We start from the raw sequence: 18,351 nt of genomic DNA, 5'->3' as shown, positions 1-18,351 counted from the left end.
AGCTATTAGTAAGTGAATAGTGTTTAATAAAATTAAAAATTAGGAATTATCATGATGAAGTTTTGTGTGATATTATGCCTATGGATATTTGTCATCTTTTATTGGGAAGACCTTGGTAGTTTGATAGACAGGCAATACATGATGGGAGGAAGAATACATACACTATTGTGGCCAATGGGATGAAGCAAACCTTGTTACCTTTGCAGGAACCTTTGAAGAATGAAGTTTTTACAAATACCAGAATCTGTTTAGTAGATGGAAGGAAATTCATGGATGGACTAAGACATGAGAATGTGTGTTTTGCCTTAATTCCTAAGAAGACTGAGAGACCAGAACTGGAAGGAGAACACCCAATAGAGATAAGAGATTTGCTAATAGAATATGAGGACATCATTTCAGATAATGTACTTGATGGATTGCCACCTGTTAAAAGTATTAGTCATTGCATGGACTTGGTTCTCGGAGCTAGTTTGCCTAACAAAGCTACACATCGGTTGACACCGGCAGAAAATGAAGAACTGAATAGACAAGTGCAGGAGTTGTTGAAGAAAGGTTTGATCAGGGAAAGTCTGAGCCCTTGTGCAGTACCAGTAGTATTAGCACCTAAGAAGAATGGAGAATGGAGGATGTGTACCGATTCAAGAGCAATAAACAAGATCATAGTGAAATACCGGTTTCGTTTGCATAGGATGGATGACATAATGGACTATTTGAGTGGAACAAAATACTTTACAAAGATAGATTTGAAGAGTGGATATCATCATATCAGAATCAGAGAAGGTGATGAGTGGAAAACAACATTTAAGACAAATGAAAGACTATATGAATGGTTGGTGATGCCTTTTGGATTGACTAATGTAGCGAGTACTTTCATGAGGCTGATGAATGAGAGGTTGAGAGAAGAGAAGTTGTTGATCAATATCAAGAAGTGCACTTTCATGAAGGATGAGTTAGTCTATTTGGGCTTTGTGATATCTGAGGATGGTTTGAAGATGGACCCTGAGAAAATGAAAGTCATTGTTGAGTGGCCTACGCCAGAAAGCATTGGAGAGGTAAGATCATTTCATGGATTGACTAGTTTTTACCGGAAGTTTATCAGAAATTTCAGTTCAGTTTGTAACCCTATGACTGAGACCATGAGAGGGGATCGGAAGGAATTCAAGTAAACCACTGGAGCAAACAAAAGTTTTGAATTGTTGAAGCAGAAAGTGACTGAACAGCCTGTGTTGGCTTTACCGAATTTCAATAAGGTATTTCAAGTGGATTGTGATACAAGTGGAACAACAATAAGATCAATTTTGAGTCAAGAAGGGAGAGCAGTAGCATATTTCAATGAGAAATTGAATGATACCCGAAAGAGATATTCAGTGTATGATCAGGAATTTTATGCCATAGTTCAAGCCTTGAAGAAATGGAGACACTACGTGTTGCCTAAGGAGTTTGTGTTGTATACAGATCATCAAACTTTGCAGTATTTGAATAGTCAGAGTAAGTTGAATCAGAGACATGAAATAGGTATAATTCTTACAAAGTTGCACCTTTGTGTTGAAGCATAGAAGTGGGAAATCTAACAAAGTTGTTGATGTATTAAGGAGGAGAAAGAATTTGTTGATAGAGATGAGAGTGACAGTATTAGGTTTTGAGGATTTGAAGACCTTGTATGATGAAGACCCAGATTTTGCAGAACCTTAGAAAGCATGTAGAGAACCGGTTATGGTTGATAGAAGCAAATGGTTGGATTATTTCATTCGGGATGGTATGTTATTCAAGAGAGTTCAGTTATGCATACCTAAGAGTTCCATGAGAGAGAACCTAATCAAAGAGAAACATAGTGGAGGTTTAGCTGGACATTTTGGCATTGATAAAACAGTTGCATTGGTGAGTGAGCAGTACTTTTGGCCCCAAATTCATAAGGGTGTTAAGAGATATGTGCAGAGTTGTAGAGTTTGTCAAGTTGCAAAAGGTAGTAGTCAGAATGTGGGATTGTATAAACTTTTGACAGTACCAGTAAGACTTTGGGAGAATATAAGCATGGATTTTGTACTTGGATTGTCTAAGACACCGAGGGAACGATTCTATATCTGTGGTAGTGGATAGATTTTCAAAGATGACTCATTTCATACCTTGTAAGAAGACATCAGATGCATTACATGTAGCAAACCTATTTTTCAAGGAAGTGGTGAGATTGCATGGATTACCTAAGAGCATAGTTTCAGACAGAGATACTAAGTTTGTTGGCTATTTTTTGAGAACACTTTGGAAGAAGATGAAGACAGATTTGAAGATCAGTTCTACTTTTCATCCACACACTGACGGTCAGACAGAAGTAGTTAACCAGAGTTTGGGAAACTTGTTGAGATGTTTAGTGGGAGATAAAACCGGAAGTTGGGATTTGATCCTTGCACAAGCAGAGTTTGCCTATAACAATTCAGTGAATAGAAGTACCGGAAAAACACCTTTTGAGATTATTACCGGAGTGCATCCTAGAGGAAGAGCAGAAATGAGAGACATTAGCAGTGAAGACCGGAAGAGTTCAGAAGCAGAAGAATTTGCATATCACATGGCAGCATTGCATATTCAAGTTAAACAACATTTGGAAGACATGAATAGCAAATATAGGAGAAGGCGGATGAGAAGAGGAGACAAGGAATTTGAAGTTGGCAATGAAGTGATGGTATACTTGAGAAAAGAGAGATAATCGGTTGGAACTTATAATAAGTTGCAGATGAAGAAGTTTGGACCCTATAAGATTTTGAGGAAGTTCAGTTTTGGAAATGCATATGAAGTAGAGCTACAGGATAGTCTAAGTATTTCACCTATATTCAACATTGCAGATCTTCATGAATACCATGAACCAAAATTCAGTGAGGACAATGTTGCAGACCTTGAGAAACAATTGCCGCGGAAGGAACCAGATCAGATTGAAGAGATTTTGGACAATAGGATTGAGTGTAGTTCTCGGAACAGTCAGTACAAAGAATATCTTGTGAAGTGGAAGAGAAGACCAGTTGAAGATTCATCTTGGATTTCTCAGGCAGAGGTAGACCGTCTTGGTTTCCCTCTGACCCCAGCAAAGTGAGAGGCTCACTTTTTGATTAACCCTGGATGTCTGATGCAGGAGCATCCCCGGTTCACAGCAATCTTGCATCAACCAAAAACATTTTCTTTTTTGTTTGCAGTTTCAGTTTTCTTTTCTGTGTGTCCCAGTTTGGCTCACCGGATCCTGTGGTGTTGGATTCTACTTGAAGACTTGATCATCTTTCTTGCTTTCATACCGCAACTCATTTGGATCACTTTCCAACAAGATATCGCTACAGGTTTCCATGACAATTTCTTGTTGTTGGTTGTTCTTTTTTTACCGATTGCCTGAGACCTATTCTAGTGATCTACCAGAACCCATTTTGAAGCTTGCGGAGCCTTGGACTTTGATCTCGATGTTTCTTGGCGTGTAGCCGACCTTCTACGTTTCATCCTTTGGACTTTCCGAAGAAATCTCTTGGCGGAGGCCAAGCTTGTTCATTTTGCACATTAGGTCTTGTTCTTCGGGTTTTGATCCCTTTTGGATCGATTGGATCCTTTGGATTGATATATATTTGTAATCATTCTTTAGAATGCAATCAATTAGAATGAATTGAAAATCAATTAGAATCAATTAGAGATAGACTGTGCCTAGAACATAGATCTTTCGATTCCAGGTCCCGGTGTGACCTATTCTACCAAGCCTGTGTGTCGGTATGTTGTAACCCGGTTGTTACCGGTTGTATGTAATCAAATTTGATGCAATAAAACTATCTATTTTGCATTGCCTCCATCATGTATGTGTGTTTCCGTTGTGTTTACTCTTGTTGACCGGTTTGGACTGATTTCCTTGAGCTCCCTCCTCATTGGTGATTGCTTCAGTGTGTGTGTGTGTGTGTTCATGGGTGATGGAAGAAGCAAGCAAGAGAGAGAAGTCAATGAATCAAGAGGGAGTGAGTGTAATGTGCGGAAGATAGTTGTCAACAAAAGAAGCAGTGTATGTGAGAGTTGCAGATAGCGAAGGAAATCAACAGTGCAGTAATCATTTACCGGACCTGCTGCGAAACAGTAGTGTAGAGATTTCTAACCAAATCTTCTGTAAAGTCTGAGGTTTGTAATATGAGCTTATCTTGGAATCGATCCCATGCATTTGGAGATGCAAACTTACTCAATTCAACCCTTTCAATTGTAGTGAGCATTTCAACAATTAGTCGTTTCTTTTGTATCTGCAGTGGGTTGTTTTTGTAATTTGGCAATGAGCCACCTATTTGTAAACACAACTATAACTAGTTATATTTTCTTGAGAGTTAAAACTTCGTGGTTTTTCCCTTTTTGGGTTTTCCACATACAAATTTTGGTGTTCATCTTATGGTTGTGTTCTTGTTTATTCTGCATTAATTGTTTTACTTCAGTCAAGTCTGTTTGATATTTTGAGGACAACATCAATTAGTAAAAAGGTTTATTGTTTTAATTAAGTGGGAATACTGATTCACCCCCACTCTCAATATTCTGGTCTTTTCAACTTGATCAACACCAACATCATTCCACTTCCTTACTAGCATCTTTACTCCAATGTTGGAATAGATTTCAAACTAGAGAATGCTAAGGAAATTGCCATAAAGTACATAATTGTTAAGCTAAACCTTGCACATCAATTTTGACTTTATTTAATTGTGTTCTCTTTGACTATTTCGTAGACATGTCTCTCTTTCCTTTGATTTGATTTGATTTTGCTGCTCATTAGTTTTGTGTCATCCACCTTGGATCTATCTTGATGTAGTCATCATTTCATTTCGTCATATAAATCCAAAATTATTAGATGTTGGACTTCATTCTAATTCTCTCTTGGTTATATTTGTTGTCTTCCTTTCTAGTTGTCAAATTTGGGTTCTCCATCGTATTCACTTGGCCTACATGTAGACCAACATTTTTTGTCAACTCAATGACCAATCCAATATCTTGTTGTTGTGATTTGTTCCTTTAATAGCCTTTGCCTTTGATGCTTCTCTTTTCAAATGTGGCTCTCAAAATCAAGGTCGCTCTCTCTCAGTTTAATTATCATCAATGCCTATGTTACTTGTGTTTGTTTGATGCGTCAATCACCTTAGCCAACACTCTTTGATGTCGATGATGGGTTCTTGCTCATAGCCAACACAAGTACCAATAAACCACATTGAACAAAGTACCCCCTTTCTCCTTTGTTGTGTCCTACGCGTCTCTGGTGACCTGCACACAAACAAAAGGATCATGGCATCCATCATCAAAGATCAAATTCCATACAAATCTAGTTAAGTCATTCACAATCAAGTCCAACACTAATCAATGTCAAATAATAAGCTTAACCAACTCAAATAAATATCATATTCTAGATTAAGTACACAATACATTAATATATCATTCATAATTAGATTAAGGTCTTAAACACATTCAAACTATAATTCCAAGACTTAAGCAATTCTTTGGCTACTCAAGAATAGGTCTTTAGCTCTTGGGCTATTAGAGAACTACTAAACGTGTATAAAAATTCTAGATAATTCTTTGCTAGAAAAATTCTTTTTATAATTACATACTAAGCATGATTTTGAAGTGAAAAGGAACTTTTAAAAATTGTACCCTTTTTAGAAAATGTCATCTTGAAACTTGTTTCAAAAAATTAACTATTTTAAATGAAAAAATAAAGAAACATAAGATCATCGTATCTTCTTCCTCTTCTCCTTTTTCAAAGGGTGAAGTTAAAGCTCTTTCAGACAGTGTACTAGATTCTAGTGCATCTCATTACAGGGTGAAGTTAAAGCTCTTTCAGACACTATACCAGAATCTAGTGCATCTCATTACACTGATAAGATAGGGGATTTGTTTTCTACACTTGATGCATGTTCCAAAATGTTAAGCAAATTTTCATGGGTTATTCTTCTTCAATAATAGTTAAGGTACATTGTAAAATTTCTATATACGATGGAATGTTCCATCTCAATAATGTAAATTTGAGTAACTTCATTTTCTGCATATCTTTCTATATAGTAAACCCAAGTCGAATTCATTTCTAGCTCCAACTTTAGGTAGCCACTAAAAATAGGATCAGACCTTGCATAATTTATATTGATACATAACCACTAAGTGTTTACTTGTTTGTGTCTATTGGTGTCCAACTGTTTACACATTTGGATTAAATAGCAAAAAATTTAAACTAAATGGTCACAATTAAATAGCTAAAAATTAAAACTTTTTTGATTTTGAAGGATATTCTCTAATGTAAAATTAGAAAAAGCTTGTTATAACCCACACACTGTTTTGTTGAAGACTACTTCCTCCAAAGTCAAGTTGTTGGATCAAGCCAGAAAGGTGGTCTCTAATATATAGCTCTTTAAATTCAGAAAAGGTAGAACGTCTCTTATGACAGACAAACTCAAAGAGCTATTTTAAGTAGGATAATAAAAATGACAATTAAATCATGGGCTATAAGTAAGACAATAAAGAAGATGCTTCGTCATGACAAAATACAAGCTAACGAATAATATAAAGCGGAAAAGCACCCAATAGAATCAGACCTACACAAATAGAAATAGCACAAAGAGATGCTTATCCGAGTTGACTGGTAGTTAGTGATGACTTGAACTACAAGTCAATTACTCTTTCACTTGTTCACTTAGGCAAGCAACTACTTGTTCGAAATCAAAGCATCCACAATGTAGAACAAATTCTTAGAGTAACTGGTAAGATCTTAACAAATGATCATAACAGTGCCATTCCTTATCCAGAATAGGATAACAACAATGATTCTACAGAATGTGAATTAATACCAGTTATTGTTAATGAGTCTTCCTTAGTAACTCAAATTTCAATATTTATCAGTTATACTGAGCACATAAACAGTCTATACCATGAAATGCCAACATATACCCTTCTTTACGATAGACTATTTCACATGGTCGTCAAAATAACCATCAAAAGAATAAGCTCATTAATTCTTCATAATATGGATAAACATCTGAAAAGTGAATTTATCATAATAATAACAGAATTAAAACAATTTTCTGTTCTGTTAAAATTAGTATGGGAACAGAGATGTTTTCAGATTAGTTTGCAAACCAGGGATAAATAGCATGATCCTATTTAACTAAGATCTCAAACCTTGATTGTATTTGCAAAACAAAAAACGAAAGCAGATAAAATTAACATGACCAACATGGTCCAGGCTACAGTTGATCAATAACCACAAGACAAGTTCAGACGCAAGAATTGTGCTCTGCCAGATATGCATAAGCAAATTAAAAACGATTTTGGTAATAAAAATTGTTCATTGGCCATTCTTTATATCCAACATTGCATTCTACCCTCACATGCTGAGAGGGACAGTAGATCTCAACTCATTAGGCAGGCTTTTCTTAAAGATCATAATGGTCAAAGGAGATTTTTCCTACTTACCACTTTTGTGTGTGAATGAGGAGAGTGGTAGAATGGTAAGCTTCCTTGCTTGAAAGCCGTGAGTTGCTGGGTTGATCTTTATGCAGAGCACATTAGGCATGTTGATACAATAACCAAGAAGCAATAACTGCATAAAGAATTAGTAAGATCAGAGAGCTTTATCATCCATCTTATCCTGACTTCATTTGTAAGGGGAAGACATGTGAGAAGTGAAGGGCAAGATTGATTATTAAAGGTTTAAATATGAAGATCTGTCAATTTTTGTCAACTAAAGAATGGGAGGCTTAAAAGTGGGAATACGCTTCAGAAGTTCTTTGAGTTTAATATGTCCCCAGCTGGCAGAATTGGTATCACATAGCAATAAAACTTAATTCACCTACCTATTCGGTCCACAGGTCCTTGAATCGAGAAAGTAAATGGCCAATTAGTTTCTTCAGAACATGCCTTATCCAAGAGATGAACTGTCTCTATGCCTAGCGCTTCTTCCTGCATCAGTATTGCTCCTGTCCCTACTTCTTCCATCCATTACTTTTCTTTGCTGAGAATCACAAACTTGCATCCTAAACTTGCATCCAAATTTCTTTGACATGAAGTTCCAACTGCTGCCGGTCGTTTTGCTATTCCCTACTTTAGGTTTGTCAATTTGTTCTATTGCATGCCTCATATGTGAGCACACTCTTTCCAGTTCATGCACACGTGATCTCATGGTATCTATATCCATTTTAAGTACTTGATTCTCTCGTATAGTGTTGTTCCATCTGTCCCCACCCACTATTGTACTTGACAATGCCAGGTCTGTGATAGGATTGAGATGTGAAGTATGGGCTGGATCAGCGCCATCTGCTGCCAGAAAAGAACCAGCGATTGCATTTCTCAACTGGAGTTGCTCAAAGAACAGCACTTGTACAACAACACGCAAGGGAAGACGTTCATTTTGGGCAGCATGAGTGCAGGCTTCAAGCGTGAGCTTCTGGCAATCCATGATACTGCAGATCTTCTCTCGCTCTTCCAAAGTCACCCAAGGATGTGCCTGAAAAGCATAACACATTTAAGTCTCACATCTTCAGCATAAAATATTTCAGATTGACTGACACTATTTTTCAACCCAACATGAATCGGAAAAAATTAGTACCACAGTGTGAACTCCACAGATAAAAACACAGGCCGAAATGGATTTTGACGATTTTATAACATAATAATGTTAATGTTCCTAAAGCCTATGGATACAAACTAAACTACAAATTCAAACCCCTTTACAAGACGAAACAAGCAAAAGAAGAAAACACCTAAGAATAACCACTTCAGACCATTAATATGGGCTATGACAACAAGATCTCTACCAGAAAGAAACCTTCCAAAACCAAACAAAAGAATAGACGAAAATCTTAACCCTAAGCCAGATGAATCGCCCTACAAAATAAAACAAAGCAACCCAGAACAGCCAAAATTCCAGGCAAATCCTCATAAAACTGTCAAAAGAAGTGAGGAAAAACATCCTTTTGCATTAAAACATGGAAAAACATCAGATCCCCAAATGATGAAATGTAATTAAATATGAAAGTCGTACAATATCAGCAAGCTGACCCTAAAAACACTCCTAAAAGTATTAACGAAATGGAACATCTAAATCGCAGAAGTGCAAACCAAAAGCAATAAAATAGGCCTTAAAATTTCACGAAACCCATGACTTGAAAAAATATGAATTGGAATCATGAACCAGCAAAGCTTCCCGGCACGAGAAATGACGCCAAGATCCAGAATGAAAAATAGTCACTGGCCCCAGAACAAACCTAATATCTGACAGAAAAAATCAACCAAATAACCATAAAACAAATCAATAAAAAAAAAATCCAATATATGAAACAGATACTCCATGCATATTGATCCAAAATATGCATCAGCTTATGCATACACTCTGTGGAGATACTACCTTCAAGTACACATCAATAGCTCTGTACAATCCATCATCAAAAACCCTTGCATAATCTGGCAGAGCTTCAGCTAACATCTGAAATTTAGTTGGTTTAAGATTCCCATCAGGAGCAACCTCAGCCAAATAACCATCTATAAGTTTCCCAACAATCATGATTGGTGTCAATGAGGGTGATCCCATAAAGCCACCATCTTCATATCCATGTGGGTTAGCCACGGCGGATTCTGTACCATGGTGACTCGATAAGAAATATTGCAAAATCCTCTGTACACAGTCAATATCATATAGAGTTTCCACAGTGTAAGAATAGCTTGGCATGAGGAGATCATCCAGAGTGGCCTGTTCCAGCTGCAACCCAATTCTTCTCTCAAGATTTATCTTACATGAATCAGAAGCATCTAGTATATTAGCTGTCCTCAGCAATCCAAATAGAAAATTTGTTGTATTACCAACCCTACTTTCGGGAAGAAGGCTTTCTATTGTTTCTAGAAATTCTCTCTGATCAACCTCAGAAGGAGCAGAATTTACGTTAATTGATGTAGCTATACCTCGGCGTGTTAGCCCGGGAATGAATTTCTTTGCATAGTACATTACAGCTCCTGTGATGCTTTCTTGTCTGATTTCTTTTTCTTCCATTGCAGATATTACTCTCTTATAAAAGTTTAAGCTCAGCACAGCAATATCTTCATACCACCAATCTGAACCTGCTGTTCTTGGCCTTTGCCCTGTATTAATTCCGTTCCAAAGAACATTTCCTCCAGGACTCTGTATCCCTTGCGTCCCCGCTCCCTCGGTCATTGGCCAACCGAAGAGTCTGGGATCAGTGCAAGCCTTCATGGCAATCGAATCAACACATTTCTTCACAATATTAAGTTCTTCAGCAAGTGGCATTAAGGACTCACAGCTTTGTAAAGTCTGGACTGAATCCTTCCAGCTTCTAAGCACTACATGATTGAGGAAATCGTCAGTTTTTGATATGAGATTCCCCTCCCCAAACTCTTCTGTCATTTCCAGATACTCTGCAGCGCAGCGAAGGGGAGTTAAATTGAAGGGCGTGAATTCCAGTTTGACACCATAGCAGAATTTCGCAGCAAGCTCAAATGCATCGGCCCCACCAGGAAGGTCCAGGAGAGTGATACGGCAACTTCCTTCCTCGTCGTCGTCTGGTGTTTCAGGGATTAATCGTGATAATTTTCCACATCTTGACATTAAGGGAAACTGCAGTGCATTGCAATGATGAACAGTACTAGGTCAGGGAAGGGCACTATCATAGCTTTAGACCCTTAACAATGCTACTTTATTTAGGTTTTAGTGCTCCACATCAAGCAATTTTACATTCCTCCAGAAAATATCAAGCATGCCAAAATGACTTTTCTCAAAAAGCAAAAGGATGGGCTCAAAGTGGGACCTTATGTAGATGGAATGACATTTCCTCCACCTCTATTATAATGTCACTCGGCAGTCCAGTTGTGCAGAACCTGAAAGTCGTTTACATCAGATTATCGAGTTGTTTGAGTAAAACCAAAAACTAAAGTGTTAAAACCTTTTGGGTATGATTTATACTAAAATTGTTAGTACCCAACATACAGGAAACCGAATAAAATCAGATTGAGACAGATCCATATGTACGAGTATTCTAATCCCAAGCAACAATGGTTGAACCAACAGTTCCAATACTGAAAAAATGGATAAATGCAATTTAGTCCAGAATTGGGGGTAAAAAACAATGGATTCAGGCATACCATGCTTGTCCTCTGCGTTGAAATCCATCAGGCTTGGAGCTCAACTTCTCAAAGGCCATTTCAACCACAGATCTTTGAGCAATGCTGGATTCCCAGCATCAATGCCACCAGCTCAATGAGCTCTCTCTATTCATCTGTATCATTGGCGAAAATCCCATACAATATCAAAAGATGTTTTCAGCTCAAGGACGGACTCTATGTAATAACCGATCTGAAACAAAATACAGATCGAGAAAGAACGGGTGTTCAAACAGCAACTTAAGAACCTTCATATACCATTAACCAAAACAGTAGAAGGCAGCTATACATTTGGACTGAACACTGAAATGGGTGTCTTCATTTGAGATTGCATATCGATGTGAGGCAGAGACAAGACTTCACCAATCAAGTCAATACAGTTTCCCACGCCCTTTTCTCTTTCAGCGGTAAAATTCTTCTGCAGAAGCCAGAGAAAACACAAGAAATGGTTAAAAAAAAAAAAGCAAAGCAAAGAGTTATGCCAGAGATCTTATTGCATTTGCGTTGGACTGCTACATAATCTTGACAGGCAAAAGACAAAAAGTAGTTATGATTAGAAATCGTTGTGGACCATCAAGACCAAGGTCCTACATTGAAAAAATCTGAGAGTGATTTTTAACGTAAACCCAGCGGGAAAAAGAAGAGATGAGAGAAAGAGATGAGGAAAGGAAACACCACGAAAAGCAGGATAAGACGACATCGTTATAGATTCCCAAGTAAGATGAAGTCAAAGTCTGAGAAACATTTTACCTTTTTTTTCTCAACCAGATCTTAACATTCAGATGCCTCTGGAAATGCTATGCCCAGACAACGGCAGAGAATTGTCTTTAGTAAAGCCCTGTAGAAATCAATGATTTGCTCCGGTAGATGTGTTAATTGAAGAATATTTGCTACTCATTATTATGCAAGTAACTGCAAGCTGTCCGTTCAGTCCTGGTCATAGACAGTCGGAGCGTTGATTGATGTGAATGATTACTTTTCAACATCTGCACCGCAAAATTCAGACATACGTGGAAGAAAATTTTAATACTCACACCAACCCACAAGAAAGAAGGGAATAAAAACCTCCCAAGTCACATAAAATACATGACCGCCTTAGCCTGTGCCCATTGTTGTAAAATTTTGCTATTATCTTGTTTAGCTGGGTAATTATAATAATAGATAATTTTGTTTCCCTATTTTAAAAAAGTGGCATGATGATTTGTGAAAAAGTTAGGGATACTAGTAAAAAGCATATAAATGAATGAATGAAAATTTTTAATGGCATTCATGAGATTTTGATAGTTTATGAGACTCGAGAGTTAAATTATTTGAAAACAAATAAAAGTTTTATTTAACATGATCATTCTTATTTTTGACTTCTTTTATTTCTTTGTTGTATTTGCTATCTATTTATCTCAAACAAAGTTGTCAATGATTATACTCTTAAGAGTATAAAAATAATTGATTCATATGTCCTCTTATGTCATATGCTTCATGATTAATGTCATTATATTTCCATTGATCTTGATGTGCAAAGATAAGAAGCCTTATTAGCCCACTTGTTTTGGGTGTTCTCCACTTTTTACATTTTATATATGCTTCCTATATAGTGTGTTTTTTATTAAAAAGCAGCCAAATCTGGGGGCTAACCCAAAAGAAACAGACAAACCATTATCAACACACGCACCGCAGACACGTGGCATTCAGCCAATCCCTACTCTAATAATCAAAAACAAAAACTGCCTGTCGCTATTGGATAACCCAAGATTGACACCAATCTCGTCCAACAAGCGCCATAACCAGCAGTAAACCATCATAATGTCATTACTATAACAACTATTAAAAGTAGCAATATTACCATGGAAACAAACATTCCAGCGACAAAAACTAAAGCAAGAAGGCAGGAAACCAACCATACAACCTAATTATCAGCACCTGTGTGCTTAGAGAGCATGAGCCCTGTCCAGTCTAGCCAGGAACTAAAACAGTTCCTTAGTGGTGTTGCTTCCTATCCCTTCCAGATCCGCCTTATCCTGGTGGAGCAAGCATAGAGAGGTAGCAGACAAGTGCATCACTTTGATAGCGAATTTTCCAATCTTGTTGACATAGGACTTTAGGTGCTCCAGTTTTTTCTTAACACCATTAAGATCTTCAGAGATATCCCTGCAACCCGAACACTGATCCGCCTCTTTCTTCTCCGCTTCATCAACAACAGTCTTCCCACTGTCAGAGTGTCTACCATCCTCCTCTGAGGTGTGGGGCAGGGGAGTGTTGGAACGAGGGGAGGTGTTCTTGGTATCCTCCTTGATGGTCTCCGAGTCAGGGACATTGGTGCCTAAATTGGAGGAATTTGATCCCTTCATGGCCTCTAGATCCTCCTCCCCCTTCTCACTCTCCTCTTTCTCATAATCCTCCTCCTATATAGTGTGTTTACTTGTGGTCACGTGTGAGATTAAATTGCTTGACATAATATTCTCTTTTTTGCCTAAGTTGTTATGTTCTCGCAATTGTTTTGACTTTCTCTCTCGCATACCTTTTCATTTCCACATTTGCATTTGGACTTTCTTGCCTTTAATTCCCTGTTTACTCATCCACTTAGTATTTTTCTTCATGCAAATGTTATTTCTTCTATTTAACTTTTCTTCCACCATTATTTTGGGTCAATAGTGTACTTCCATGTTCTCTATTCTCTTCAAATAACCTAGTAGTTGAATCATTATTTTTGCTTCAACTAGAAAGGTTCTAGCCTCAACTAAGAGGATCTTATATAGGATATTGGCTTTTACTTTGAAATTTTTTGTGATTAAATTTATTTGCAAGCTTTCTATTTGTCTCCATTTCAATGTTGACGTGTTGCTATCCCAAGCTTTGTAATCATACAACACATCAATGTAACAAGCATACTAAATAATGTCTTATTTATTTTCTAATCCTCTAGCTTAGTTGAATTGCATTTATTTTGAAGAATGTGTTGAGCTTTCCAGCTCCATTGTAACCTTTTTTTTATAGCTCCCAACTAAGGTTGTGTGGAAATCAAGGCCTGGATATTTGTATTTGTTTACCACTTTCAAGGGGCTTCCTTCAAACTCATATTTTGTTTACTACTTTTTCTTCTCAAGGTAAAGATCATAACCTTGTTTTTGCTAAATAAAGGTTGTTATCCTAATAGCAATAGCTTGAAGAACAAAGAGAAAAGGGGGTAGGATGGAAATGGAAGGAAACAAAGGTAATTTAAATAAGGAGTGTTGGTGTTTCCAACTGATTGCCTAAGAATTACTATGAATTAGCCATATTCAATCTACGGATTCTTAGATCATTGGCCAATGAACAAGACTCAATCAATGATTCAAATCTTTTGCACTTTTGGCTCTACACAACCAAGGTGGGTTTCCCTAAACAATGTCTTACAATCTACTGCATAGTAGACTTAGACATCGTCTTATAGAAAATGCTTCTCAATGAAAATATACCAAGGAAATGTCTTATTTCACTTAAATTGTCTCAATTCTTGGTTAATCACACATTTATCAATAATCAAGAACAAATTCCTATCTAAAACTACTCTTAACAACATGGAAAGTAAAATTAATTTTGATATTTAAATTTATTTTTGAAGATGTATTAAACCATGCAATAGATTTGTGCCTATTCTAGGGCACATAGTTAAACAAGAGACTACACAAGAATTTGATCAACAAATTAAGTCTAACCAATGGATACATATGTTAATGTCTTACACCAACAAATCCGCTCATGGTACCACAAAGTCTTACTTACATATCCAAATTATCCATTCAAAATCATAGTCATTATATCAAAGCATTTTTACTCTTCCCTTGAAAGAGAACAATGAACAAATAAAACAATCACAGAGAAAACTATAATGACAAATCCAATATCTTTGATATATTGTATTCATATAATTCATAATGTACAATTTGAAGACAACTCTATGATACTATCACTGATACTTCAAAAACTAGTTAACATTTACTTTTAGAATCAAGCCTTTATAGTTTGCATATTCTATCTATGATCTATATTCATCACTACTCTATTCTACCTGCCCAATACAAGATTTTAGAACCCTTTCCAATGGCCTTGAATTCCCTTTTATAAAACAAGGGATCCACAAGCTTTGGGCCATTTACACATGTCACTTTCTTATTCGACAATCATTTTAAAACAAAAGAATATGCTTGAAACATCTTTGTTCGCACATATGACAAAAAGAAGTTGCATTGCTTGAAGGAACTATTGAAGATGAGGAGTGTAGGCTTTGATGTAACTATTTCATCCTTCAAACAGAGTTAGCTAAAAAGAAACTTAAAAAACCAAGAGAAATTGACAAGTAACAATAAAAAATATTGGAGAAACCGAGCACTAAAATATGATGACAAATTAGAAAGCAATTTTAATATACTTCATTCTCATCCCATAACAGTAGACACATGTAAACCATAGATCTAGCTTTGTTCTACATAATGTAAATTATAATCCAAAATTCATTCTCTTTTCCTTTACTCGAACATACTAGTGCATAAACATGTTCATCTTGGATAAGTTCTTTGTGTACTCCTCACTAGCATATGTGATATTGACAGAATTTATCTACATCATTCCATATTCAAGCGTTGATAATTTATCTAATTGAAAACTCACATTATCCTCAACATATTCTTCATCTTTATTTATGATGTTAATGATTGAGGCAACACCTGTGAAAAATCTCCTTTCCACTCTTCACGAGTTTTCTCTTCTCCATCATCCTTAAGAGAAGGATGGCATAGGTGACCCCTGAAGCTTATCATACCATTTCAACTCATTGTCAATGATCACATGATATATCATATGTTGTCTCAACAAAAATTTATCACCTTTAAAGTATTAGCTATTGGGAAAATAGGTGTTGTACACCATGCATAATAATGTTTATAATTGTAATATTTTATTTATTATGCGAGTTGCAAATGGACTTGTAACGTGTAAAGATTCCTTTCAAATATTCTTGAAGCTATTTGATGGTGTATTGTAACATTGTAATATTATATTATGATTATTTAATATTGGAGAAAGATATTTAAAAAGAGAAAACTTAGTACCCAATAGTAAATGTGGGGTCAATGTTTAGGTAGTCCATGGTTTTAGCACATGGTTTTGATGTAATACCACTTGGTGGTTTTATAAGAGTGTGACTCTATAAAAGCAACCACAAGGTAGTTGTTTCAGGTTGGTAGGTTAGCATTTTAACTAGGGTCTTTGTGGAGGTTCGAAGCACAACATGGGATGTGTGGTTACATGCTTGTTCAAATGGATTGCTTGATGGTGGTTTGTGATTCAAAGACTTCCTTAAATGTATCGTAATGTTACATTGTTGATTAATACGTGGTGGATGGATGCTTTTGGAGGCTATATTTTTCCCTCATGAGGGGTTTCCCAGGGTATACCTTGTGTCATCTTTGATGAGTATGTTGTTTATTCTTTGCATATGGATTCTAGTGCTTATTTTCTTTGATTTCTCATTTGGGTTATGTGAAAATTGTCATTGTATGGTTGCAAGTTTTCTTTTACTTGGTATCAAAGCCATGGTTGTGGTGTTATAACCCTAATATTTGAATCTATGGAATGCATTAAATAATGAAAGACATAGAAAGATATGAGGGATTTTTGTAGGTTGTGTTATCCTTGTTTTCGTTCAAAGAAAACAAGATAAACCCCCTACGAATTTTTTGTTGAATTCGTTCTCATTTCTCTGAGGTTGGTGTTTTGAGGCATTTTTGGTTGCCTCATTGGTCCTTGGTCCTTGAATACCTATTATTCAATGTTTAAAATCTCACTTTATTAGTTAAAATTCAAATTTTAACTAAAAAAAGAGTTTTTATTTGCTTAAGTGGAAAACCGATTCTTAAGCTTGATTTTACACTAAGTTTGTTAGTTTGGTGTCAAGTCGAGGTTAAAACCTGATATTACACCTTGGTTCTTAAGTATGGTGGAATTCGGACTTGTAAGTCTGACTTACACCACTTTTAGGTCTAATGATGTAAACCGGACTTACAAGTCCAAATTACACCATTATGAAGCACATCTTAGCATTTATTTCTTGGTAGAGTCCATTTTTATTTTGTTTTCCTCTCTCTTTTTCTTTGATTTGAGTCATTATTTCTTGTTCATTTTGGTGTTCACATGAGCTCAAGAAGTTTTGTAGTGAGGCCAAAGCCATCTTTTTCGGGTATGTGATTTACTTCTTTTCTTTCATGCTTTTCGCAGTCTTTTTTGCTTTTTCGGCTTAGTTCCTTTTGGCTCTTTAGTTGCATGGAACGTCGGGATGTCAATCCCGACATACACCCAAAATTCTTTGGGTTTATGTCACGATTTCCATCTCATCATCCACTTTACTTTCTTTTCCTTTGTGCCCTAGCAATGTGAGTTAGGTTTGAGAGCTTGGCACACACCAAAGCCCTAGCTCTAATGTCTGTTGGGTTCTCACCCGACTCACATTGGTGTTCCTTTTTGTGCCCTTCGTATGTTTGATGGCAAGGTCATGACCCCGCCATGCATCAAAGCATCACTCCATGGTGCATGACGGGGCCACGGTCCCGTCACACACCGTTTTGTTACCAGTGCTATTATATGGTGTTAGTCGGGTTTGTAACCCCGACTCCCACCATATTATTTTCTCAGGTGCAAGTCGGGGATACCAACCTGACTAGCACCAAAGACTTGTTTCTTTGTGATTAAACACACAGATGCATATCAAGGTTATAACTCTAATATGCACCTTCTTTGAATGTATGCATTTCCTTTTAAGTGTAGATCAAACTTATAAGTCCGATATGCACTTCTTAGTTTTTCGCACTAGTTTTAGGTGCTAATCGGACCTAAAAGTCCGATATGTACTAAATGCACACACTTCTAAATTAAGAGTATAGACTCAAATTGCACTCAATCAAAGGCTTTTGTTCTACCAAATGAGATTTTTAAAATCCTTGTAAGGAGGCTAATTGGATCAAATATGGTGATTGTCTTTTCAAACATTGTAGTGCAATTATTCTCAAATGACGAAGCCATCACCGAGCAAAAGAGTCATGAAGTTCAAAAAGCAAGAGCTTCATCTAGTTTATCTGTCTTCTTTTGTATCATCCAACATTGACATTATAAGAGATACAGAAATAGGACATGTTGATCTTGATGAATTTTTGAAAAGAGTTAGAGAGCCACCAATATCCTACAAAA

At 36.5% G+C, this 18,351-nt stretch overlaps 1 protein-coding gene across 8 annotated transcripts; it reads right to left on the bottom strand.

Annotated features, from left to right (window-relative positions):
* Positions 1–4,581: 4,581 nt before the first annotated feature.
* On the bottom strand, positions 4,582–12,167 carry LOC131079767 (BTB/POZ domain-containing protein At1g30440). Of its 8 annotated transcripts, none has more exons than XR_009358192.1 (7): positions 11,887–12,167; positions 11,395–11,554; positions 11,119–11,252; positions 10,785–10,854; positions 9,374–10,594; positions 7,824–8,473; positions 4,582–5,244 (listed from the first exon to the last, which is right to left on the bottom strand). XR_009358192.1 is itself a non-coding variant. In XM_058017809.2 (6 exons), exons 3-6 carry the CDS (start codon positions 11,175–11,177, stop codon positions 7,889–7,891), a joined length of 1,935 nt encoding a protein of 644 aa, XP_057873792.1. In that variant the 5' UTR covers positions 11,178–11,252; positions 11,395–11,554; positions 11,887–12,167; the 3' UTR covers positions 7,248–7,888. The 8 variants fall into 8 exon arrangements, 6 of the variants coding, with proteins under 6 accessions (XP_057873792.1, XP_057873797.1, XP_057873793.1 ...); XR_009358191.1 differs by lacking the exon at positions 4,582–5,244 and adding an exon at positions 7,248–7,570; XM_058017809.2 differs by lacking the exon at positions 4,582–5,244 and having other exon boundaries at positions 7,248–8,473.
* Positions 12,168–18,351: the final 6,184 nt, after the last annotated feature.

Source organism: Cryptomeria japonica, chromosome 6 (assembly GCF_030272615.1).
Source record: "Cryptomeria japonica chromosome 6, Sugi_1.0, whole genome shotgun sequence".
NCBI lineage: Eukaryota > Viridiplantae > Streptophyta > Pinopsida > Cupressales > Cupressaceae > Cryptomeria > Cryptomeria japonica.
Note: the sequence above shows the minus strand (reverse complement) of the source record. Positions and strands in the feature narration are given on the sequence as shown.